Raw genomic sequence first — 26636 nt, forward strand, 5'->3', positions numbered from 1 at the left:
TTCTGTTATGTTGTAGAAAAATGTTCAGAATGAATCAAAAGGCACAGTTGTTTACAATATTTACAGTTTTAAAATCATAAATATTCAGATAAAATAAAGAAGCCCAAAGTAAAAGTGCTCAAAATAACTTTAACTGGAAATAACAATAATAATACATACAATCAGTAGCACTTTTTATAAATGTTCTGTATTTCTTACCAAAGTGTGATACCATATTGTGATTTTCTTTGTATTTTGCTAGGTATAAAAGTTTGGGTAAAGAAAGAGTATAGAAATTTCTGAGCAACAATAGAGAAGTTGTGTCTCTTACACAGTGGTGAACATCTTGACCAGAGACATTTACCTTTTTATTTAAAAACATTTCTTTAGAAAATGTCAATTACAATAACATAACACACAAAACAGTAATATAATAAAGCAGGGAAAAAAAAAAAACTGCCTGATTAATAAATGACCATTTTTGGGTTATAAATAAGGAAATATTACAATACAATATTGTCCTAATACAACTTTAGTCCAATTGTTTTTCTATCTGTTTTTAGAAAGCTCAAGTTTAGAAATACAGTAGTCAGAAATGCAACACAGTCTTAAACCAGCGTGCATCGCTATAACATTACACTAACTTTTCCTGAGATTACACAAGATAATGCAATGTTGGGTGAAAAAGACTTTGGTGTGACTGGAATTAAGAGTGAAAGCCCAACAAAGTTAAAACATGTAATGAGTTAAGAGTGCGTTTACATGTACAGAAAAATTTACTACAAGATGAAGTCCGACTGGGGCTGTTCAATACGACAACAGCAAAACTTTAGCTGTACCTTCACCAGTCAGTAATTAAACAAATTACACAGTAAGATGGCAGCTTTAGATTTAAACTAACTAGGCTGTTGATAAAGCTAATGGGTCCAAAGAAACCCCCTAGGACTGCATACCAAACCACACACACTAATGACAACACTGCTGATAGTAAATCTGAGATACGTGGATTACGCAGGCTTTCACCACTTTGTTCTTTTTACTTCTACAGCTGTTTGCAAATAAAATGATATTTACATTATACAGTCTTGGTCCAAATTTTACACAAACACCATGTATTCCATGCCAAATGTCATGTCTAATGTGTCTTAGCAAACAAGCAGGGAGATGAAAAGTAAAACCCTAGTATTCTTAAAATGAATCGAACTGTTTAGGCGAAGCCAGAAGTTATATGTAACCCTTTAAATAAGCTCTTTATAACTGTATAATATAATTTCTGCATGAGACTGTACCTGGCCTACTTCACTGCACTGTGTGTGCATGTGAACGCACTCAGACTGTAAAAGATGAATTGTGTAATTTGTGACATAAATAAGACATGAATGCTGAAGAGCAGTGCAAGATGGTGCAACAGATTTGGTGCCAGGGTAAAATTAGCTTCGGCTACATCGGTGTTGATATGAATCAGGAAAAAATAAAGAGAGAGAAAAACAATCCAGACAAGACACTGAAAAGTATAAACTATCAAACAGGATTATAACAATGTCTATCCACTACTAAAATATCCCATGAATATAAATAACAATAATTATAGTTATAATAACAATATTATAAACATCAATAACAGCAACATCAAAGACAATACATTGCTTTCATTCCACCTGTACAAGAACATGTTGACCTTTTAAGAACCTCTTTCCTAAAATATAATATTTTGCATCTGATTTTGAGGAAATTAATTTAATTAGAGTTTAACAGGTACTCTAACCAATCTGCAGGCTCATAACTTGTTCAACGGGCAGTTTTGCTTTTATTGCTAAGGGTTGCTCTCCCTCTGAAGGGTGACAGAGGTTAGCATGAGGTCCAGTAGTTCAGCTATCACAAGTCTTTAAAAATGTAACTGGTTCAATTGCTGGCATCAAATTCTGACAGACGCCATAAATGTCTTTGTGAATGTAGCCTAACGTGCGTCCAACCTCCACAGTTTTAAAAGGTCCAGCTTTAGTTATTTTCGTTATAAAGTAATTGGTTTGGACAGTGATACGTTCACAAGATACCTGAGAAAGTATTAAAACATGCAGTAAAGCAAATAGAGTACTTCATTTGCCTATGGCTGTGGTTTTTAGTTTTTTATAGATATTTTTAAACTCCCTCTACTCACGCTTAGGCCCAAACCCAGGCCAAAAACCCAGGCCCATGGGATACAAAGTCACGGGGTTTGTATGTAAAACAGCAGTTCTAAAATTCAGGTTAGTTAGACATCTGAGTGGAACAACTGTAAAGAGCGCAGTATGCAGAAAATAAATAAAATTCATACTATTTCTAACAATAGAATATATTTATATAAAGAGAATATGTATATATGCACAAACGTCCTCTCTCTCTCATACACACACACCTACGTATACACATACACACACACATTGACAGCATTTTAATATTACAAAGGCACTGACTGAACTAAAGGCATTTTTCCAGGTCTGACTTGATTCCTTAACAGGAGCAACAAGTAAGAGTAGGTGAGGCCATAAAGAGATCTAAATCTGTTTAAAAACTAATAAAGGTGCACTCGGGTTGCTTCAGAATTTGTTCTGAATCTGCAAATTGATGTTTAAACCACCCTTTTGTAATTGGTCGGTATCAGAAAAAAAAAAATAATAATTTGTTAAAAAAAAAAAACACATGGACAAAATTAAAGAAGCCAAATCATTCTGAAACAGCAACAAGAAAACTAGAGATAAACGACGGTACAAATTCTTCCCTTAATGCTTACGATAGCTCTGAGAATTAGTAGACGTAGATGTTCAAACTTGTAAAACATCTTTTAGGCATATGTTAACTAGTGTACCGTTAATGGGAACAATGTGTTTTCAGTATAAACTAAAAGACAGACTGTAAGGGATGCCAAGTAAAACCACCCCAAAGTAGTGAGGTCATGTTGAGAACGACAGCTTTATCAGAATCAAAGCATCCCAAGCGTATGGACCAGGTCTTTACTGAATAAACACACACACAAACACTTTTTAAGAACCAACGAATGATTTTGTGTGACAGGACCAACTAATGGACCAAAAAAACTATTTGCAATGCAACACCACAGCTACACAGGCTGATGTCATAAGGAAATTTGACAGTACTGCCACAGTATGAACAGTGAGTTCACACCAGAGTTATACTTGCTTCTAAGTAAACATGCATGGCTGCCGCATGCATCCAGTGTTCGTTCAGTGCATTTGCTTGTGTGGGTACTTGCAAAACCTGAATAATGCGGACTGTGAAACTCAATGAGGGTGAGGTCTTTAAACTATTGCTCGGTCTCAAATAACATACTTGTGATTTGTTCTAGAAGTTTTTAAGTTTACCGTTTCCACTTGTAAGAGATAAGTATGCAAATTATACTCTTAGGTGGGTTTATATTAGAGGTTCTATACAAATCTTTTGCACGTGTCTGATTTGAAAAGTGTAATTCGGTACGCTTTGTCGAGGCCATTTGTATTAGTGTACGTTAGCATGTTCAGTTAGAGCTTGTTATAAACTGTTTGCTACCAGCTACCCTTTAACATCTACATTCTGATTGCTGAACTTGTTTTGTTCACAGTGTTTATGTTCACTTTACTGTCCTACATCACTGCCCCATTCACTATATTACACTTATCTATAAAATACAGCATGACGATTTGCTGGTATGAAACTTGTTTTTATGGGACGCTATAAGCTTGTCAATTATCAATAACTGTTGACTAACAATGGCTGATTAATAGTAAACAAAATGGCGAAATTTTCATCCCTAAGCAGGATGGTTACTGTTAAGAGTATCAGTATCAGATTTGTAGTGTATCGGAAAAGGATTAGAAATGGAAAAAAATCTTGGGGCATCTATAGTCCCATCTATACAGAGGTTGCTTTGAAACAGTGGCTCTCAAGCATTCTGTCTGCTGGACTGCACACAGGCACTGATGTAGATGATGGGACAGTGGTTCCAATCCCAACTCTGTCACGAGTAAGGTCCTTAACCCTCTCGGCTCCAGGGGTGCCATACAATGGCTGACCCTGCGCTCTGACCCCATCTTCCAAATACATTTTGTTGTACTGTACAAATAAACGCATTCTACTCTAGGGAATGTCCCTCTATGCGTCGCACAGGCACCAAGTAGCCCAAAAGTCAAAGATTGAGGAAAAATAATAATTTGGAAAGATGACTTTACATCTGCTTTTATTTGTAGTATAAGGATTGTGGTAGATACCCAAAAAGCCCATCCATTAAACACTGCATATAGTTTTAATGATAAGTCATAGTATGTGATTTTAGATGAAGTTTATGAGAACAATAATGACGACAGAGGAATGTTTTAAAGATAAACTAACAGTTTTGGTGCATCTGTATGTACTCTTTAGTATAAAACTTAGAACAGGGTGATAGAAATGTTATGTACCTAACTGCATGCTACACACTACATAGGACTTCACCCTTAGTTGCAAACTAATTGTATATACTATTTAGTTAGGTAGCATGCAGTTTGGAACATCATCCTAATTTGACAGTTTGGAGCCTTCCCTCCTTCTGCTTTAAATCATTCCATCGCACCAACGCGATGCATGTGAGCGATACTGCACAAGTAGCAGCTGCATGCACAGACAGATGCGTACTCACAGAGCAAGTATAACTCCTCCTTTACAGAAGCTTACAGACACAGTGATTACTAGGTGTTGTCCCAGTCTAGGGGTTTGTACTGAATGACCGAGTGGCTGCGGTCAGTGGAAGCTCCACGAGTCATACCGTTGTGAGCCTTGTAGGCGTCCAGGGCGTCCATGCTGCAGTGACCATTGGCCAATGGAAGAGGTGATCGCTCGGATGAGGCTGGAAAGGCGGAGGTGGAGACAGAGTCCGGCAGCGAAGACGACGGGAGAGCGGAGGAGAAAAGAGAAGACGAGCTGGAGGAGGAGATGGAAAACGATTGCGATGAAGATGGCGCTTGAGGAGAGAAATGGTACGAAGCAGGTGGAAGTTCGATGGAATCAAGGTCGAAATGAATGTTGTCCTGGAGGTCGGCAGAGTTTTTCGCAACAGACTGACAGTTGAGCGCTGACTGACTGCTAAGTGAGTCCTGATGAGACGAGAGCAGGCCACGATTGCTGACTGGAACCTGATTTGATTGAGGGACGATGGTGGGGTTGTGTATGAGTGAATTTTGAGAACCGTCCTTTTGTACGGGAGGAGACTGCATGGTGTGAGATGAACGTGATAATGAATTAATGTGTTGGTGAAGCTGGTGTACAAGCATTGAATGACTGGTGAGCGTGTTAATATCCGTCTTTCTGTCATTGCTTTGCAGTCTCAGCTGTGAACCATACTGAGCAGCTGGCTGACTGGACTTCTGCGGCATAAGCACATGTGCCACATTAGCCACATTAGCCACATTTTGCTGAAGCACGCTTAGTGCTGTGTGCTGCTGCTTTAATGTGTGGATGGTCTGCTGTGTGTGTAAGCTGTTGTGTGCCGCGTTGTGCTGTAACGGTGCTCGCCTGTCCCTCTGCTGCTCTTGTGAGATCAGATCTTCTAGGTAGAACGTCTCAGGGATCTTAAGTTCCGCCTTGCACATCCCGAAGCTGCCATTCATCTCGGTCACTCTGTTCAGGCTCAGCGCACCATTCGTGTGGTTGGTTTGAGGCTCAGGTGAGGGACAGGGGCTGCGCGTGAGGTCAAGAACTTCATCCACAGCCTGTCCCTTGGGCAGTGTTGTCTGATGTGGGCGGGGACCTGGGTACGGTGGGGGACTGGTTAGTTGCAGGGCTGCGTGATTGAAGACTTTGCGGCTATGATGGGATCTCTCTTGCTCCAGCCTCAACAGCATGCGGACGCGCTGTTCTTGTGCCAGCTTCTCTCTCTCCTGACGAACTCGCTTTACATCTGCGTTCATTTGAGTGAGCTCGCTACGCACGCGCTCCACGCAGTTCTCTGGGATCTTAATACCTGAAACAGATTTTACACAAAGTACTTAATTACTCAGTGTACCAGAGAAGCAAATCCAACAGTCACAGCAACTAAAAAAATAGTTGTGAAATGTTTTGTTTTTTTGTTGCACATTGCTCAATCCTATTACAATGATTTTATAAACAACTTGTAAGGTGTCAGACCGAACAGCGTATGCGTCTAATACTTACCCACTTGCTTGCTGTTCTGTTTCGTTTTCAGGCGCACGATCTGCAGGATGCTGGAGTTGGTGATATCGGAGACAATATCAGCGACTTTCTTCCACACTCTCAGCAAAGCGCCACAGAGCATGTGATACTGCCGCAGACGCATACCCAGCCAGCACTCGTGGCCTTGTTCTATCTGCTTACACTTACCTTTCCTACAAACAAACACAAAATGTTAACACTTCCGGTCCTGCTGATGGTGCTTCTATGTGCACCTGACATTTTTTCAACTTTTTCATCTGTTAAGATTTTGAAAATCATAGTGTGTATTTAAGGGTTTAAGTCTCACCAGTTGGCATGGCTGCACTTCTTGAATGAGAAGACAAACTGATTTTCCCAGGTGTCTTTTGCTTCATCTGGTGTCACCTATAGCACGAACAAAAGTCTTTTTAATACATGATGTCCTGTCTAAAACCCATTTTCACCGCTAGGTGTCACTGTGTAGCACCAATTAAAACTGTTTAGATTTGACAATATATCAGGTGTCGTTTGTGGTGCTGGATCATTTTAGTGCTCTGGGTTATCCACGTTGCACAGTGCTTAGTGGCATTAAACAAAGACAACCATCAAAAAAAGTATTCAACCACTGGCCCGGCTGCACGACCAGCTCTGCAGGTTGCAACAACATTCCTCCATGTCACACTCCAAGTCTCGGTTTTAAATACAAACATGACTAGCAAAAAATGTTCTTAAGCAAAATATCATTTTGAACAATGCAAAGCCTTTGATGAAAACAAATCCATGAATAAGCAGTTAAGTGTAACTCTGATACTAAGCCTGATGATTAAAGTTTCACACAGATTGTCAGTATGTGTGTGATGGGTTTATTTCGGACCTTGCGGTAGCGTAGCAGCAAGTTGTCCAGGTTCTCAAAGTGTGCCTGTCTGCCGATGTTGGGCTTGTACACGACAAGATTACGACCTCGGCCTTGTTCTGCCAGCAACACACATGGCTGACTGCCTCGCAACTAGGGACACACATACATAAGCACTCTAAGAATTAAAAAGTGATTGAACAATTCAGAACCAACAAAAATTAACAGAGAGCCAAGAGAGCCAATACTGATTAACCTTATACTTTAAGTTACCTTGTGGGAGAGGTAAAAGCCCTCATGTTCACCAGTCAGTTTTTCTGCTTTGATGCAAGCTTCTTTCCATGTCATCCCTCGATCCACACTGATCTAAAAACAGCAGAGTAGTATCTGTTAGATTACACACCCACATTACACAATCCTGCTGTCTTGTATAAAAATGCTTAACAAAATTATGTTCATTTCTATAGATGAGCGGGAGTCATTCTAGTGCAGAAATCTGATACGCTAGCCTACCACTGCCAAGGTCTCAGGTTTTTGGTTTCTTTTGTGCCACCAGTTAGGCTAGGTGTTGCCCAGGGGCCCAACAGTGGCACCTTGGCAGTGGCAGAGCTTTAATCAGAACCTTTTCACCAAGATTCCATTACATAAACCACTGAGCTAAAACTGCACACAAACACATGTAACTAGAGATCTGATTTATTCATTTAGTGGACAATTTGATTTTCAAGCAACTTACAATTGGGATCAAACACAAGCCAAGTAACTGAGAGTTCATGGTCTTGTTTAAGGGCCCAAAAGATGCAACCTGGCAGTGCATCAAAAACATCTGTAGGACTTCCTTACCTTATAGAGGATGACCTGGCCTTCCTGGGGGTTTCCAGGAGTTAGGAACACTTCCTGCTTCTCCTCGTGGATCTCATCATTACCTGGAGCCAGATCTAATAACAGGAGTGCAGGTTTAAAAAAATATCATCCACACTGGCTCGAAATTACAACCCTGTCCTAACTGTTCTAACTCATCTAACTGTCCATGTTTTTAATGTTGTAAAGCAATTTTATCTTTAGCAAATGTAGATTTGTTAACTGTAGAACTACTAAAACAATACATGAATAGGATGCTTAAGTCAAAAATAAAACTGAGATTCTGAGATTGTTAAGACTTTAAAATAACAGTTAACCTTGGGGTATAAAGATGGCATTAAGTGAAACATGTACCTTAATGCACATTTATACATAGAGCTGTTAAATGAGCAGCATGATTTTCATACTTTTGGCTACTAACAAGATTATAGACTAATGCAAATGTTTATACAACGAGTCAAATTTCATGCTTATGTATTTTTTTTTTTTTTACCAAGTTAACACATCCTTCATCCTTCACCGAAAATAGGAATTTAAGTAGTGACTCTGTTTTATTGTTACTTTATAGTTGGTGTTGTGAACTAGGAAGCAGATGTTTAATTATGTAGGGTTTGTCCACCCTTTATCAGGGATGTGGGTGTTATTTTTGTATGACATATCATTTTTTAAGATAGTATGTCATTCTGCTACCTATGATAGGGCTGGCTTAGTTCAGTTAATTATGTGTGTTCTATTCTGCTTGGCATCTATTCTTTATATGGGGGTCTAATTACTTAACACATTGGCAAAAATAAAACAAAATATTAATATTTTAAGTTTTCACAGTTTTTCTCAACCATGATCCTGTTATATGATATATGTATTGATTTAAGTCCCAGATTAAGCCAAACACTTTAGTTCTCGGCGCTTACCGAGAATGCCCATGTCATATTTTCCTTCCTTCTTGTCCTTTTCAATCAGGTAGTCAAAGTTGTCAGTAAAGTACTGGAACAAGAAGTTCTGCTGGTGTACCTCAAGGCCCAAAATCCGGTTCAGGAACTTGGTAATGGTGCAGTCTGGGGTACAAGAGTAAACAAAAGTCAGCATGATTCAGCTGACCCAACAGGTCATTTGGGGAAAATCAATCAGAGGTATAATGACAACGTTAGCCTGGGTTAATACAAATCAGCGAAGACTCAAGTCCAATGTGAACCTTCATTATGCTTTAATCTGACACTGACTGATGCCGTTGTTAATCTTAAATGTCCTTGGCCAAGGAGGTCCCATTCAGGTAACATTTTAAATTCTAAATATGGACGCAATAAAGGACTCACATCAGAAAACCCGGTGGTGTCGATCTATGTGGCCGTAAATTATACAGCAAAATCATTTCATACCTTGCAGGAACAGCAAAAAAAGTTCTGACCTTTCTCTGTGTTTAAACCAAAGCGTGGTTCCTTGCAGAAAATGCCCACATCAATCATTCCTTTCTTCATATCTGAAACACACACAAACCATAAAGACAATTAGGTCACAGTTCAGCTTATTAAAGGTGAATACATTTCATTTAATGCTGTAAGAACATACATGGAATATATGAATAACAACACTACATGTACTGTGTTTGGATGGTTTCAATTATGTTCTAACCTGCAAAGAACCTTGCTTCACTTCCTGGGTAGCCCTTTGGTGGTAGGACTTTGTTTTCAATGCGCCCCAGTATAGCTTTGGTGATCTTATCCAGAGCTTTGGTGCCGTACTAAAGGAAACGAGACACATAAACAAGACATATAACAGCAAATTACCAGGTTCAACCCTTTCAAATATGACTGAAATTTACTTGAATCACATTACAGACTCATTATCAAATTGTCAACATTAATATTTTTAAACATTTCTTCTGTTGGGTTGGTTATTAAAGAACTCGCATGTCGTTCAGAAACCTTTACAGACCTAAACAACCGAAAATGTTGAACTGAATGCCATTTTAATAAAGTCACTAACATACAAAGACACTATAAGCTGTAAGAACTAACAACAATGAAATTTCTACATAAATACTAGTAGGTTTATATTAGACACATTAAAAACAGTTTTGTCCTGTGTGCACACCTTGTTTTCGAAGTTGTATTTGCTTAGGTCTCTGGACTCTGTGGCTCGTCTATCCCCGTGGGTCAGGGCTCCCTGATAAAAACAACACATTTATGCTGATGAATTTTTACAGCAGATTCATCACATCGCTTGTTGTATTCATGCATGGATTTAAGCTTTAAAGCACTGCAGTGGCGTGTTATTACCAGGCTCTCCAGTCGCTTGGCCACGATGGAGGCGAAACGTCTTTCTCCTGCCAGCTCAGAGATGAGGAAGATGTACTCTGGAGCAGTTACCTGGTTGGAGCGATGTGTGCGACCTGTTAAACCATACACATGCACATATTTTAGCACAAACACACACTGCAGATTACTTTAGGTACTTTTTCTTTTTTCATTCCTAACATTAACAAATCATCACTGTGAACAAAGATACCTTTACTTTAACACAGAAGTGCTGATTAGCTGTTGGGTAAATCAGCTTTTATCAGCTGCATTTAAATTATTAACAAATTACTAATAAATTACAAAAAGGTTTTGAGTCAACACAGACTTAAGTTTTTAATTAACAGCAATAACAATGAAAAATCCACAATGTGCCTAAAATAGTAAAAAATGTACCGCGTCTGCATCAAAAACAACTAATTTAGGTTGCACACGGACAGTATAACCAACCAGCAGTGCTGCTGGCCCATGTTGGTGCCAAGCTTAAAACCTTTGTTTCTGTACCAGCTGCCGATGAAAAGCACATGGTTCCGAGTGTCTGGCGCATTTCATTTTGAAACAAGACCATTATTTTCACACATACCAAATTGCTGGATGGCACGGTCAGCACTCCAAGGTAGCTCTAGCGTCATGTGCACCCTCCTCCTCTGATTCTGCACCCGCTTATCCGCCTGCAATGAGATCCCTGAACTTGCAGCCTCTGAAATGATGGCCACCAGCTTCAGGAAAGACAGAGAAGGAAAATGAATGTTTACAGAGAAAGGAATTAAAGCAGCAGTATTAGTTTGTGTATGGGACACTGGCATCAGCACTGTCATCACCTTCTCCCCCTCCATGAAGCGTTCTTTCTCCTTGATGTTAACATGGTCTATGGTGAGGCCCTGTTCTGCCCGCGATTCATACTGAACTCTGCCATCTGGCCTCCGCACCACACGACCCTTTCGCCCAGTCATCTGTGCACGCACACACACACACACACAAAACATAACTACTGTGAGCAGGTCAAAAAAGGCACTTTTCTTACAAAAGCTTAAATATTTGTTTACTGAAAGAATATTTTTCTTTATTGCAAAAATATTGTATTTAATTATTTATGTGTATTATTTATGCATTATATTTGTAGATGTTTAACTCACTGTCCAAATGCCAAAGCAAATCATTTATATGAAGATTAATTTATGAGTCTAATGTCAGTCAGCTTTTTTTAATATCACAATAATAACACAGACTAAACTACACAAAAGATTAATAGTTAGTAATATATAATTATATTGTTGTTTTTAACCCGTTTTAACCTCAGACACTTTCTCTGGTCCTCCAAATTTATCAATCAGCTCATCCAGTGTGTTGAGTGGAAGCTCCTTTCCCAGCTCTGCTATTTTAGCCAGCAGCCTTTGTTTCAGCTCCTCCAGTTTTGCTAAAGGTAAACACACACACACACCAAATTCGTAACTGGATGAATTAAATCTTTCATGTGATTAAGCAGTCTAGACTAAGAATGACTGTCAGATTTAATTTAGGCACGCTGAAATCAAAACACACTGAAACAGTGTTTTATTGCACAGATGGCACACAGAAGTAAAACTGGATAAGTCAATATGAAGTAGCATAATGATATTACATAATACACGGCTGCTATAAAGCCAGTGAGTCCACACTGTACACTGCATATTTAAAGCAAAAGCAGGGTTGTTTATTTTGATGTTTAAGATGCTACAACAAACAACAAATTTTTCTTATTATACGTTTTATTATTATTTGTCAATTCACTGCCACAATCTCTAAGTCTATACTGCAAAACAACTTTCAGATTTTAAAACTACAAATTTTCAGAACCGTTTGCAAGTGTAGCTAGCTCCTTCTAGCACTGCCCAATTAGGCAACAAACCTTCTAGCCAAGTTAGTTTTGGTGTTAGATAGATCATAGGCCATTATTGCATAAACGCTTTCTTGACAATGACTAGAATTTATTACTATTACAAACACCCACGTTTCTATTTTCAAACCAAGGAAATATAGAATTCTACAGAAATCAGAGTGCAACAACTTACCAGTATACCCATTAATGTGGTTTACAAAAATGACATCATCGTTGTCCTGCAGCGACTCTGGAGAGGAGTTCGAGTCACTGTCTATGTCCTCCGAGTCCGAAGCCGAGTCATCACTGATTTTAATGATTTCGTTTACATCCACACAGTGCTTTGGAAATTTGAGTGGTCGACCTCTTGTCTTTCCTACAACATCCACAAACATTTTTATGACCCTTTCGTACCTATCCAGCGTTGACCAACACAAACACACTCGATACTAGCAGCAAAAACAGAATCTTAAAACACACTAATACTTACGTTTTCTTTTATTACCAGCAGTTTTTTCTCTCTTCGGTTTCTCTAATGGAAAGTGCTTCTGAACCAGAGACTGGAACACACCCCTGGAGACAAACATTCATATTCTTATTTGTTTACAATACCACAGAACTGCTCATGAACCTTTAGCATCGTTACAGAGTAAACAAAGGTCATTTAGAATAACATCTTTCATTATAGTTTGGCCTTGCGCAAGTTTAAAAAAATCTATTTACTCTCACAGTCAAACAAGTCTAGTTCTGAAGTGCATAGATTGTGTGGACATGGCTCTTTTTGAATTGTACTGGATAATAAGACTGTAGTAATATTTACCGGCTTAAATGATAATGCACATGTAAACTGAATGCAAATATGGTAACTCCCATTTTAGGCATCTTCTGAACTATGAAGTGCATCAATACCTAAACACATCTACAGCCATCATTTAAAATAGATAGACAGGCAGTAAATTTGCTTATGAGAATTAAAGCATTTGTTATTGTTAAATCTTATATTGTGACCCAATATGTAATGCTGAGTGAAATCCATCATCTCACATATTGTTAGGGACTTGCATATTTACATTTTCAGCATTTAGCAAACGCCTTTATCCAAAGCAATTTACAGTACACAGTCTAAGCAGTTGAGGGTTAAGGGCCTTGCTCAAGGGATTGCATCTAAACACCCAGTCAAATTTTAAATAAATAGGTTATGGAATGCAGCACTTGAAGCATCAGTTTAAGGTGGACTGAGTCTGGTCATCAATCAAGTAAAAGAACAAACCATAGTAATAGTATGGTGTCTTGCTTTTTGATTATATGGTGCACAGTCCTTATAAATAATTATTATATTTCGCAACTGTTTTGGTAAGGCACGATAAAGACCAGTTGAGCTGCTCTGTACAATATTTATGATAAGGTTTCCTGTGGCAAAGAGCTAGTGGGATGACTTCAAGTGCACATGGGTGTGTTGTATAGTAAATAAGAAAAACACTACTAAAATGAACTGTTTTTTTTTTTTACTATGATCAGGCTTCAGGCCTGTTAAAGTGACCGAGTATTCAGGTGTTAAAACTTAGTATTTAATTGAAGGCAAGATACACTAAAGACAAAAAAGAGCATCGTTTTTTTACTGACAAAAAAATACAGCTAGCAATTAAAAAAAGCTTTTTTAATTTGTAATGATTTTGAAGGTTATCATGTATTCATAAGGGGAAAACATTTTGCAACACTCACTCGGCTGCGGAGACAAATCGGTCAAGATGTCCATCATTCTCATCTAGAACCTCACGAGTACGGGCCTCTCCAGTCGACTGCAGTCCAATCACAATGCACTAAAATAAAGAAATGATCAAACATGAAAGCATGTTCTCTGATCATTCTGATTATAACCAAGGTACTGGATGCTTTTTTTTAAAGATTAAACGAAGTTATTGAGTCTAACCTTGCCCTGCTCCATCTCTGCCTTAGCAAGCTCCACCAGGCGGCGCACTTTTGCGGCAATGCAGAGGTATTTAAAAAAACGCTGGTGAGAGGACCAGAACTGGCCCCACAAGGACTTACGAGAGACTAGTACTAGCAAATCTGCTGCTCTGGTAAACACCTCCAGAGCCTCAGCCCACTGCAGAAAAAGCACAGAGAGTGTTGGTTAGTAGAAGTAATCAACAGGTTTGTTGCATATTTAGGTGAGTGTAACACCTGCCTAATAGCCATTTCATATATTTAAAAAGCGGCATCAAACTAGGTGGACATCAGATTCACAGACAGAAAAATTGGTAGATTAACAAACCAACTGATATCCACTAACTGATTTGCAAAGTTGTGTAACAGCCAACACATTTTAGAGATTCAGGTATACCCTATGGTGCAAAAACCCCTTTCAACATGCTGTTATATTCCAAAATAATAATACCAACACACACAGTGCCTACCACAATCCAAGCATTTCAAAATGAGCTAATATTTAATTTGAGTTCTTTTTTTTACTGAAATCACTAATTGAATTTTAATACATCACAGTATTAGGTATATAGTAGGGCTGTCAAACGATTAAAATTTTTAATCGCGATTAATCTCAGAATTTCATATAGTTAATCGCGATTAATCGCATTAAATAAAATCTGTGTAAATTTTATAGAAAACAAAGTTTTTTAAGTGAAATGTGAAAAGTGGACGTTTCTACACGAAGTGAGTGTGTTTTGACCCTTTTGGGGCTTCCACAGTTCATGGACTAGCGTGCTTGACTCCGGTATTCAGTGCCGTAACAGATTAAGTTAATAAAGTGTTTTGCTCCTGACAACTTGTGAATATACCGTGTATTTATTTCTTTATTATGCAAGTGCATCCCTACGACGCTCAGTTATATTATTTTAACAAACCGCAAATGAACAACGGTGGCAAGTCCGACATTAAAACGTTGGTTCTACCAGTCAAGTCTCAACATGAACTAGAATTTGCGTTAACGGCACTATTTTTTAAAATCGCGTTAAATTGAGATTGCGTTAATGCGTTATTATCGCGTTAACTTCGACAGCCCTAGTATATAGATGTTTCACTGTAAAGCTCTTTACCAGTCGGGCAGCCTTGTTGTAGACCAGTTTCAACTCTTCATCCAGTGCAATCTCCTCAATCCGGAAAGATACGCCAGAAAAGCTGAGCTGTCTTGCTATGTACATGCCACTGACTTTCATATCCATGGCAACTATCTCCATGGCACCGACACCTCTGCAACAGTAAGCAGGAATAAATGTTGACTGGCACAAAGATCAAAACGACATCTGCTAATTTACCATGACAAAAGCAGGCAATATATGATAGAATGCAGTGAGCCCTCTAGCGCTTATTTAAAAGGTATGTACACACCTTACAACGTCTGTTTACTCTATTAATGCAACTAACCTCTTTTCAATAGCGTGAAGGAAGTCCTCAAATGTCCTGAAGGGTGTTCCCTCCCCCCAGATGCCCAACCTGCTCATGTAGATCATGTTCTTTGGCTCCGAGGCACCTAAAGAAAATGAACAAGGGAACAAAAGGTGGACTCAAAAAAACAATGATGAAAGAAACTAATAACAATAACTCTAGGACAACCACTTACAGACACACAGTAATTATAGTAATTAAATGTAGATTCTAAGATTCTGAAAATTCCAGTTTAAAGATTTAAAAATACTAATATTGTAGATCTCTATACAAAGTAAAATAATACATTGGGTGTATATGAGGGTGTGTGTATGTGTGTGTTCAAACCTGTGGCACTAGCATACACCACTCTGGCCTGTGGCAGCTTGCTCTGCAGGTCCAATACAGCTTTGCCCATCTTAGTGGATGTCGCATTTTTGGCTTTATGGCATTCATCAAACACAATCTAAAAGGAGTTGGGTGTCAAGGCAAAGTTACTGAACATGTAGAACTCAACCAACTAAATGAACTAACTAGATTTGCATGAACAGAACAATCATTTTAGCATATCGTGGAGCTGGCTGCTAGATTTTTTTTATCCAATTCATTCTATTATTTGATCTATAATTTATGTAATTACAATAACGAAGCTTGTAATATAAGGTGGAGTGCCTAAGCATTTTTCTTATTATGGTTTCTCATAATTTATCATTCACGTTACTTACCAACTCAAGGAATTCAAGTTCATAGCTAAAAACCAAAGCAAACATAAACTAAATTGAACTAGCCATGGGCACTAAATGAAAAGGATACAACTCCGTCAAAGCCCGGTTTGCACCAGTCCAATATCTGTTTAAGTCTTGTGCGGTGTTGTCCCCCTGCTTGACTCTCACCGATTAGTGCTGAGTATGTTGCAAACAGGACCCCCTCTGAGGTAGCTGTGTCTCCATATTTAATCTAAAAGAAACAAAAAAACGATAAAAGCACTGTTTATATACATTAAACAACTATGCTTCTCACATGGAAGTACCAAAAACACATTATTATTATTATTATTACTGCTATAATACATGTAATAAATACAATAACTGTATTGTACCTTGTTTAAAGCAAACACAGGAATATTTGGGGCATTAATGTCCTTGAGGTCTCTTTCTGCATCATACTTCAGATCATTAGATACACTGAACCTGAAATGGAACAAAAGAATATTTTAATAAAAAAAAGCAGCAAAAAATACTAAAATGTGTACTTTATAGTACGTACAACGATTCTGATACATACAGAAGATTTGAAATGACTGCCTTACCACAGAGCTTTTTTCCTTCCTTTTAAGTGATTCTCCAGTATGATACCGGCCACAGTGCGACCCTTTCCTACACCAGCTCCATCCCCGATCAGAAAGCCTGCTCTTTGGTTATTCTGCAGGATTACCTCATGTTGCTGAGAAACCAAGAAAAAAAACCAAACAAAAACTGACTCAATAAAGTATGTAGTTCAACCGGCCAGTATTTAAGTGCATAAAATAGAAGCCTATTAACTCTAGATAATTACACAAAAAGCTAGCAGAAAGTTCTAGTAGGCAGGTACCTAACTATAATTGTAGGCATGTATTCAATAAGGAGGAATGCACATATCAAAGTATACACAAAGACTAGTTTGCTAGGGTAATACATGGCAAACTGTTCTTATTTTTGATGATGTACCTGGCAGGCATAGATGATGGCTTCAAGCTGCAGGGCAGAGAGCAGACCAGTGCATATAGTGTTGTCTGGGATAGAGAGGGTGTAGGTAATGTCTGGGGGAGGGACGCTGGATAGAGTACTGGTCTCTACCACTATATCCGGGTGAGAGATTCCTATGGTAGCTGCAAATGTACAGAAAAATATGATTAACAAACAGCACCATCTTCAACATAAAGGAGGTACAGCTAATTAACGGTCAACTAGAAATGATAAAATATCGATTTAAAGAAACAAAATTTGGACCCCTACACTGTGTAGAATTTGAGCAGGTTTAATACATTTAAATACATTCATACATTTAGATGGTTTGTATTCAGCATATGTGTCCATGTGTCCAAGTTCCTCTGTCTCCTCCTCATCCGCCTCTTCTTCATCCTCCGGTTGAGTTTGAACAATTTCAGGTGGCTAGACAAAGCGCAAGACAATTGTAATTCTTCTAATATTACATAAAAACATCCTGATTAAAGACTTAATTACATGACAGACAAAATAAAATATGCTGTAAGCTACCTTATATCCTGCTAATGGCTGGTTGTTCAAAATGGCATCGAGTTCATCCAGATTGCTAAAAACAGAAAGCTTCGACAAGTTCAACTGATGGGAGAAAGACAAGAACAACAACAAATAAATATATAGAAAATTATGAAGATATGAGAATGAATTGAATGCTAGCAATTTATTTATTATTTATTAAAATCCAGAGAAATTCCAGTCAGTGTAGAGCAAGATCAAAACCACTAATGAATATGCATGACTTTTAACCACTTAAACAGCATTAGTTTTTATTGCATTTTACAAAATCTCCAACTATACATATTTAACATATTTAAATAAACGTAATGTTTTTGTAGGATAGTATGCAAGTAAGAATGGTTCTGAGTGTCAGTGTTCTTTCTTGTGTGAGAGAGAATGGCCTTCATGATGGGTATATATCACTTGTGCCAGTCTCCATTATGTGGCTGGCACAATGTGTGCATGTTCACCTCTCTCTGGCTGTGCCCGGGTGTGTCCCAGAATGCTGGTGTTGAGGTGGAGACCTCAGGTGGTATGTGAGACACGCTGTCACTGCCAAAGCCAGCAGGGTCAGCATACTCAGAAAAAGAGTCAGACGCAGAGGAAAACAGAGATGCATTTTCTATGTACGACAGATCCTGTGAGAGAGAGAGAGAGAGAGAGAGAGAGAGAGAGAGAGAGAGAGAGAGAGAGAGTAATTAGAAGCAAATGGGAGCAGAGAAAGGAGAATCAAGTACAAAAAGTACAACGTCCTTCATCCTTCAACATTATCAACAAATCAGCCTGATTACCATCAATACGGTCGAGTTCTAGGAACGGCAAATGCAATATGCTTTCAATCTCTTCAGACAACAAAACAATTAACATGGGCTGATCAAGCATCTAGTTCATATTTAATATTTCAGTCAATGTAGCTCATATTTTGTCTGGGTGTTTAAAGTGTTTACAACATAAAAGGACCTACAGCTAAATAGAAACAAAATCTCAAACAACATTTGCATTATAGTTATGTATGCATAACGAGCAGACAAAAGTACCTGTCTCCTTAATTACTCATTCCAAAAACAATTAACAAAATAATAACTGGGTTTTATCAGACTAAAAACACCTAGGCTTGAAACCTGCCAGCCTTGCTGAAGATGCCTGATTGGTGTGTCACATGCACAATACAACCTACAGTGAAATGTAAAATCTAATCACCTTATGCCATAATGTTAGTTCAGGTTAAAGGGTCACTATGCAGTGGTCAAAACAAAAAGGTTTACAATATCTAAAAAGTGTTACAAGTCATTTCTAAGGCTTTGAGGCCACTGGCACATGAAAATAAGCATTCAGCAAAGAAGGTGCACAACAGCCTTAGCTCACCTAGATGGGAGAAGGGAAGGTGGCAGATGCAACAGAAGAGATAAGCACCAATGTGGCACAACTGGATCGAGTAAAAAGGGGGAAAAACTAATAAATAGTATGACAATCTTAATTATTTAAGTGAAATAAACTATTTGCCACTTTCTACTAGTTCTTCTAGTTTCCAAATAACAGCACAGGACATAGATAATTATCAGGGTGCCTGTGTTTGTGTAGGAAAGAGGAGTTGGGAGTGGTCTTATTTCAGGAAATGAAACCTTTGTTGAAGGGTAATCACAATCACTGAAAATCAGACTTAAATATACACTTTGCTAACAATTAACCACTAAAGATACTTTAAGAATGACTAAAAAGCTGTTTAGTAAAAAATGCTATAATGTAAATAGCACAGAGATGCTCAATAATAAAATGAAAGTTTTAGTTTGTTTATATATGCTATCGGCCATTCAGGTGTCTACATTCAGACTATTATCTGCCTGAGGCCCATGGATAGATTGTCATCCTATCCAGGGTTGTGTTACTGCATAGTGCCTAAGTGCAACCCTGACCAAGGTAAATCAGTGGTAAAACAAAAAATGAAAAAAAGGAATAAGCTAAATTAATCTGAGCTCAATTTAGAAGTGGTAAAATACTGTGTGACAAATCCAAAGTTAAGCAATGCTACTTTTTATGCAGAACACTCAAAACAGAACTGGCATAGCTCAAAAGAAAAGTGAAAATGGAAGTTCATGTACACACATCTAAATTACATTAGTTGAGTAGGAAGAATTTCCAGAATTTCTAGAATTTCTGCCAATAACTCTTATTTTTATAAAATGACAATTGTGATAAACAACCGAAGGGCTGATCTTTAACCCTTACAAAATAAAAGTGGTACATGATACCACTTTTAGAGCAACTGAATAAAAAGCCACTTCTGAGCAAACAGTCCAAAGGCAGGCAGTGTTGAGCAAAAAGCCACTGCTAAGCACTTAGACGACCACTTCTAAGGGATCAAACCAAAGAACACCACTTCCAAGCAATTAAAGACGGCCACTTCTAAGTGATCAGACTAAAAAAAGAAACCTCTGAGCAATTTGACTTAAGGCAGCTGCTCCCGACCAACTAAAAAAATACTCACAAACAACAGAATAAAAGAACTGCATCACTAAGTAGTCAGACACAAGAAGGCCACATTCAATTAGACAAAAAATTAAACTCCCAAGCAGTCAAACAAAAGTAAGTCAGCACCAGACTACAAATGAATAACTCTCGAGCAAGCAGACTAACAGCCACCACTCCCGTGCAATCAGACTGATAAAAGACTCTCGCAATCAGACTAATAGAGGCTGACCCTAGAGTAACTGGGCTACAGAAAGCAGCTTTCTAGGAATCAGAGCAGGGATGCAAATTTAGCCAAAACCTTTTAACCGATAACCAACAGTCATTAGTCAACTGCTAAGCAATAACCAACAAGCTTACAGCATCCCATCAAATTATAAAACATCTCACAGTTTCATATTAACAACTTACACATACCTGTACATGCTTTACTGATTAATAAAGTGCTAAATAGAGAACATGCCAGCAATGTGAAACAGTAAGACAATCAATAAATAGTTCAAAATGTAGATTTTACACGTCATTACAAGTGCTAACTGAAACATGCTAATCAAGCAATAGAGAAGCAACTGATTTCTTAAGGTTCTTCCCTACAGCATAAGGGCAAATATTGTGATGACGTTTACCTTTATATTATGTAAAGGATCAACATAATTAAAAAACAAACAAAACATTACACAGAACAGAGATAACACTGATCAGAGACTGTGTAGAGATTAACCTGCAGTCAAACACCATACTGATTTTTTAAATGTATAATAGTTTAAAAGTTTATTAACTGATTGCACAAAAGTTTTTCTGTTTGGAAAATGTGTCATGAAATAGAAAAAGGTGGCATACACAACAAGAGTGGGGGAGTGTGTTTCACATCAGCACTCTTGCTTTGTACAGACAAGCTTTGCTCTCAATTGCGATCAAGCATCAGCTGTTAAAATTACATTTAAATTAATTTTTCAACAGTCTTAATCAAACAATGACTTATTTGTCAGTCATTGTTTAACTGGTTAATTATTAACATCTCAGTTTCTATAGATTAGAAATGTCTTTTGTATTTATTGTATTGTTTTTGCACGTGTATTGTATCATGTTCTGTGTTGCACCCTGGTTCTGGAAGAATGCAGTTTTGTTTCAATATCTACTTGTATGTGGCTGAAATGACAATAAAGCCTCTCTAGAACTCTTGATCTAGAGATCAGAGTCAAATTGGTCATTTTTGGACAATTAAATCTAAAGACGACACTTCAAAATCAAACTACATGAAGCTATTTCCAAGTGATTAGACAAAGAAAAGACACTATATAATCTTCCTGAGATGATTAAGCAAATTGCTGCAATACATTGAGATTAAACTGAAACCTACCCGTGTCAAGTCTCCATTTCTGCCAGATGTGGCATCAGAGAAGTCCAGAAGGCTGAACTCATCCACAGATGAGGAATTGTGCTGGAACTGCCTAAACATGCTACAAAAAAAAGAATTAAATTAGAATGACACAAAATATGACAAGAAGGGAAATTCTTTAAATAAATGTGACCCGATGATCAGTTTTAGCGACACTGAATTATTGTTTACAAACACGATTACGGCACATTGTTAACACCTGATGATCAATCACAGTAAAGCACAAAGCCAAACATAACAGGTCAGTTACGGATTTAATGTACAAGGCTTTATAAATAAAGTGAAAATGCATTTACTAAAGTCAGTACGACTGTTTTGCTGTAATGGCAGAAGTTTTGTACAGGCTTGCCTGGTAAGTACGTAAAGAGGAAACTGAATAACTAAAAAGGAATAAAAAGATACTTAATTATTGTAGTTATTCTACATACAAGAGGTAAACAGAGGAAATGTCCCAAATTGTTCACCCACAATGTCTATATAAAAAAGCTACACACTGTACTCTTGAACAAAAAATCAGTGTTAGACAGCGGCGTGTAATTATATGCATGTCTGAGCACGTTCAGCAGACAGGCTAAACTCCACAAACTGCATTGTTATACTACAAGAACTGAAGAACGTATTCTAAATAATACTACTCTAATACAACACATGTTTAATATAAAACCTCCTAAAATAAAAAGAAGTGTTTTGGCACTCTCTCTCTCTCTCTCTCTGTATATGTATCTCTGTCTTGGCAGATTATGAATGTAGCAATAAGAGCGAGAGAAACAAAATGATGTTATGGTAACTCACCTCCCAGATTGTTGCATAGGATAGCTGTTTTGGTTGTACTGGTTTTGCTGAGAGAACTGCCATGAGTTAGAAGAATACAGCTGACCCTGGAGACAAAAAGTAAACAAAAATCCCTTTTTACACATCTGTCTACGGGACGGTAGAAAATGAATTAACAACACCCCATGTGGTTCAAATATTAGAGGAAAAGTGCCATTTCAAAGAACACACAAAATAGCCATACAATGTTTGTCAAATACACATATCGAGTCTGATAAATATACATTTACATTGGTAAAGTGCAAAGTAGATAATGTAAAGTAAATCAACACTTAAGGTTACCACAATGAGCACAGCAGTGTTATACATTTCTGGCCAATGTAGATTGTTGATTGACCCTTTTAAAAGAGCTGTTGTAAAAATGCAAAAAAGGATTAACTAAATGTATCCGAGAAAACAAAGACAAACTAGGTGATAGAGTTCAGGGGAGAAGAAGAATGAAGGCAGTCATCATAGCTGTTTTGCTTTTGTGACAGTTTAAAACCAAAAATTCTTGCACACAATGCTGGTCATTGTGCTAAAGCACATAATATTGCAAGACTAGGATTCCATAAAGCAAACAATGAATACAAAAAATCCTAAAATAGATTAACTTTCTACATCTCATATTCCACACTTTGTTTGATGTGAAGCTTTAACATAACTATTAAAATGTTGTATCCTGATAAACAAAACACATGCACATGACACTGACCATATTTGCTTTAAATTATAGCTATGGGTTTGACAGTATTACAGTATGAACTGATTCAATGATTTCAATGCTTGTTCATCAGTGTTCATTTAAGACTCACCCGTACCCGCCCTTAATGCCAACATTTAGAGGACTCTGCCATTCTAATCCGAACAGGAAGCCTTTATGTATTTGTATTTAATAAAGAATGATGGAAAAAATTAGGCAATAAAATCACAAACCAAAGCTGTTTTGTGTCAAAAAGGGCTTTATTTACCAGCAGCATCTCTAGTTTAAGATAAACATGTTACATAGCCTGTGCATAAATGTTTGTTGATTTAAAGCTCAGTAGTGTGTTTTACATTGTAAACACTAAGTACTTAAAAGGAAATAAAGTAATACCTTCATAGGGCAAAGGAAATTATAAAAATCTGCATCTCTATTTCAGTTTTTATGCGGCCGAGAGAAGGTTAATGCAGGACATGACGATGTCCTGGCAAGGCTATAAAATGTGTCAGACTAGAGAATCAGAGTCAGTACTCTGATATTTAGATACTTTAGCCTCTAAAATATTTATAAAGAACTGCAGCTGTGGCAAACCTTCTACATTTAGCCAGAGGGTGCCGAGTCATATATATGCCAAGTCCCAACACTAATTTGAGATATCATTGATCTCATTTAATGTGAAAAAAAACATATCCAGTAAAAATTACAAAAAAATGTTCTCTACCTCTATGGCGTTGGGGAGTGGAGGACTGGGCACATTGTACTTTGGGCTCCCCAACTGAGGGCCCTCTGGGTGCAGGAAGTCCTCCGTGTCCATGATGACAGAAGTAGCCAGAACGAGCATTAGGCTCTATAAAGCACCGCAGGAACTAAGCCAGCAGAGCGTTTCCAATAGGGCAACGAGTTTTGTCATTTTCCAGCCATCTCTATGGTGAGGGAAGAAAATAAAATAAACCATTTACATTATTTTAGTTTAAATAGACGTTGACACTAATGTACTCTGCAAAAATGTTAAAAAAGCACTGAATGTTAAATCATAATTGACTATCTAATTCTCCTAATTCTATTCCACCCTTCTGCCAACACTCAACAACCACAGAAAGCAAGATGAAAAATGTAGCCGATTACTGTCCAAAGAACAAGTGCTGTGGAACAAAAGTAAGTCTGGAGAAAAAGACGCTCAGTTAAATGAAAAGCACATCTTGCCAACTGTTGAACATATGGGCAAATCTACTAAGTTTGGGACTGTGTGGCAGCTAGAGCCACAGACATCCTTACTAGAGAAGATGAAGAAATGCATGAAAAAAATTAAAAACATGCCAAAATCTGAAACCAAATATGAGTCAAGTAACAAGACGATGATCCAAAAACAATGAATTACTTCAGAAACCCTAAGCTTTTGAAATAGCCCATACAATCGTGAGATCTGTCCACAGATTTTGATGATTTAACATGCTGTGCATGCAAGACAAGTCAAGAATATATCAGCAAGAAAGGGTGGTTAAAAATTCCTAAAACAAGAATCAAGAAAAGCAGTGATATCTTTAGTATCACTTTTACTAACAATTTTACTAGAACTTTAGAATATGTATTTTCACTGTAACATTACTGTAACTTTTTAAAGCATATTATTTGTACCAGTAAGAATACCTGGCAATTCACAGGCTAAAATGAGAAAGAAGTGTTGGACTGGTATGTTTGTTTTTACAATCTTAATTGTTAGTTCTGGGTCAGATACTGGCCTGAAATCATAAATAGGTACAGGATTAACTGCTCTTTCTTGTCATTAATGTTTAAAATGTTAAAAAACAGCAAAGACCAGGCATGTGAGCAAAACTTCTAAGCTGTATGTGCTGAAGGATTAACATAATATGAAAAATGGAATCAGTGCATCGTCAACAGTGACATGTTTTATATAGTGAAAGCTACAAAAACAGCTTGGCCTCAGGGGCATAATTAATTTTAGAAAGTATGTAAAGAAAGTAGCTGTTGTTTTTAGTCGAACTTTCAAGTTTTGCATTAACATCATCATGGTAAATAAAACAGAGAAATACACGTTTAACTTGTCAACTTGTTCAACCACTGCCAATCTAATTACCTAATGATGCAAGTTAATTGTCAGCAATGAGGTGAGCTTACTATTAGAATTAATTGCTACTGGACTTAAAGTATTTAAAATATATAACCAAAAGCTTTTCTAGTTTTCATTTGGGACAACTGTGAATAGGAAAAAAAACTTTTTTTTACTATTAAATATAATATACAATAAGATAAAGACAAAGTAAATATAATTAATATGAAATTACGAGGGACTGTGTTGGAAAAAAACTAACCTGTAGGTGATGTACTTAAAAAACAACTGATTCTAACAAGCAAAGAAAACCAACTGAGTTCAAATGATCCAGGAATGCAGCATTTAACTCGGCTTCACCTGGTCACAATTGTTTCTTTTGTGTTCGCTAAATGAGGAAACAGGTTTACTGTAACTCATTAAAAACTGTTCTGCATTAAATGATCGAGACAGAAAGTGGCTACAATATAAATGATGCCAAATAAACATTTAGAATGGTGTTGGCCTGATAGTCCAGTATCTGATTCAGATCTGGACATTGCTACTATTGAAACATATTTGACTAAACAAAGCATAATAAGGGGGAAATGTAAATTATTAAAGGTTTCAATATTTTTTCAATAATATTTAAAACTAGATCTAAATAATCTATTAAACAGTTTGACTTTAGTTTTTAACTGGTTACGACAGGGATTAGATGAACTTACAGTTTCGTTTGTGTATGAATAGATTCTTGTATTACAGTTAAAGTACAGTACGGTAAGAGTGTTTAATGCAGTTGAACTCTTGACGAAGTTTTGTTTAAATAACATTTAAGTTGATAAACACACTACACGCTGTTTCTTAATGTGCTTCAAAAAGAAGTTTCACTGTAATACAAACAAAACAGAACAAGGCAAAAGTAAAGTGTACGGAACTCTGTGACCTTACAGTACAATTAAAACATAAGAGGGGATCAAAATTGTCAAATTAACAGACGTTTGACTGAATGTCTATCAAGTTAGACGAGTTGAAATTATAAAGAAAGTCGCAAATTGAAAGCTGTTCGTTGTTTATAGCGAATTATCGTGAAAAAGGATTTTATCTATTCAACATCAAACCGTCGATGTCAGCTTTCATATTTAACTGATTTAAGCTCCCTTTACTTTTAACAACCACCGTGCTCTAAGCCTTATTATTATTAGTTAGTACGTTTATAAAGTAAACAAAACTATAAATCACACCCTCACCACATTTTACCTGTAAAAATACTGTTCATTTGGCCTTAATCCGGTTTTATTTAAAGGCCACATCGCTATTGTTTGCTGAGCTAACGCTAACTGAGTGCCTGTAGCCAACTGGTTAGCCTGCTGCTAACTAACGATCATTGCTCGAGCGACTAGAGCTCGCGCACATCAGATTACACTCACTGGACACGGTGTCCTCTCCACACGGTTCCACAGGCCTCCGCCGCCGACGGTCCACCGAAAAATACTTGAAATCCGGTGATTCTGTACGTTTTAATCCATATTCTCCTCAGTACAGTTGTTCGTCTCACTTCCGTCTCA

At 37.4% G+C, this 26636-nt stretch overlaps 1 protein-coding gene across 1 annotated transcript; it reads right to left on the reverse strand.

Annotated features, from left to right (window-relative positions):
• Nucleotides 1–207: 207 nt before the first annotated feature.
• sbno2a (strawberry notch homolog 2a) lies at nt 208–26636 on the reverse strand. The gene is made up of 32 exons (XM_062988058.1): nt 26499–26636; nt 23743–23944; nt 22301–22386; nt 21470–21569; nt 18114–18281; nt 17641–17724; nt 17427–17535; nt 17092–17252; nt 16695–16828; nt 16485–16575; nt 16199–16342; nt 15734–15851; nt 15386–15491; nt 15058–15211; nt 13932–14108; nt 13724–13821; nt 12492–12574; nt 12195–12377; nt 11439–11560; nt 10965–11096; nt 10727–10862; nt 10126–10238; nt 9941–10012; nt 9479–9587; nt 9255–9326; nt 8761–8904; nt 7832–7926; nt 7262–7354; nt 7010–7141; nt 6464–6540; nt 6139–6329; nt 208–5947 (listed from the first exon to the last, which is right to left on the reverse strand). The coding sequence occupies exons 2-32, from the start codon at nt 23860–23862 to the stop codon at nt 4677–4679; spliced, it is 4875 nt and encodes a 1624-aa protein (XP_062844128.1). The 5' UTR covers nt 23863–23944; nt 26499–26636; the 3' UTR covers nt 208–4676.

The sequence above is a fragment of the Trichomycterus rosablanca genome, chromosome 25, assembly GCF_030014385.1.
Source record: "Trichomycterus rosablanca isolate fTriRos1 chromosome 25, fTriRos1.hap1, whole genome shotgun sequence".
Lineage (NCBI taxonomy): Eukaryota > Metazoa > Chordata > Actinopteri > Siluriformes > Trichomycteridae > Trichomycterus > Trichomycterus rosablanca.

What these genes read in the sequence shown, in the direction of transcription:
- sbno2a (XM_062988058.1), bottom strand. Translation starts at nt 23,862, where the DNA reads ATGCTCGTTCTGGCTACTTCTGTCATCATGGACACGGAGGACTTCCTG. An exon ending in CGATTTGTCTCCGCAGCCGA is followed by an intron (nt 12,575 to 13,723) that starts GTGAGTGTTGCA and finishes GTTTGTCTCCAG; the next exon opens with GGGTGTGTTCCAGTCTCTGG. An exon ending in TGCTGGTAATAAAAGAAAAC is followed by an intron (nt 12,378 to 12,491) that starts GTAAGTATTAGT and finishes TGGATGTTGTAG; the next exon opens with GAAAGACAAGAGGTCGACCA.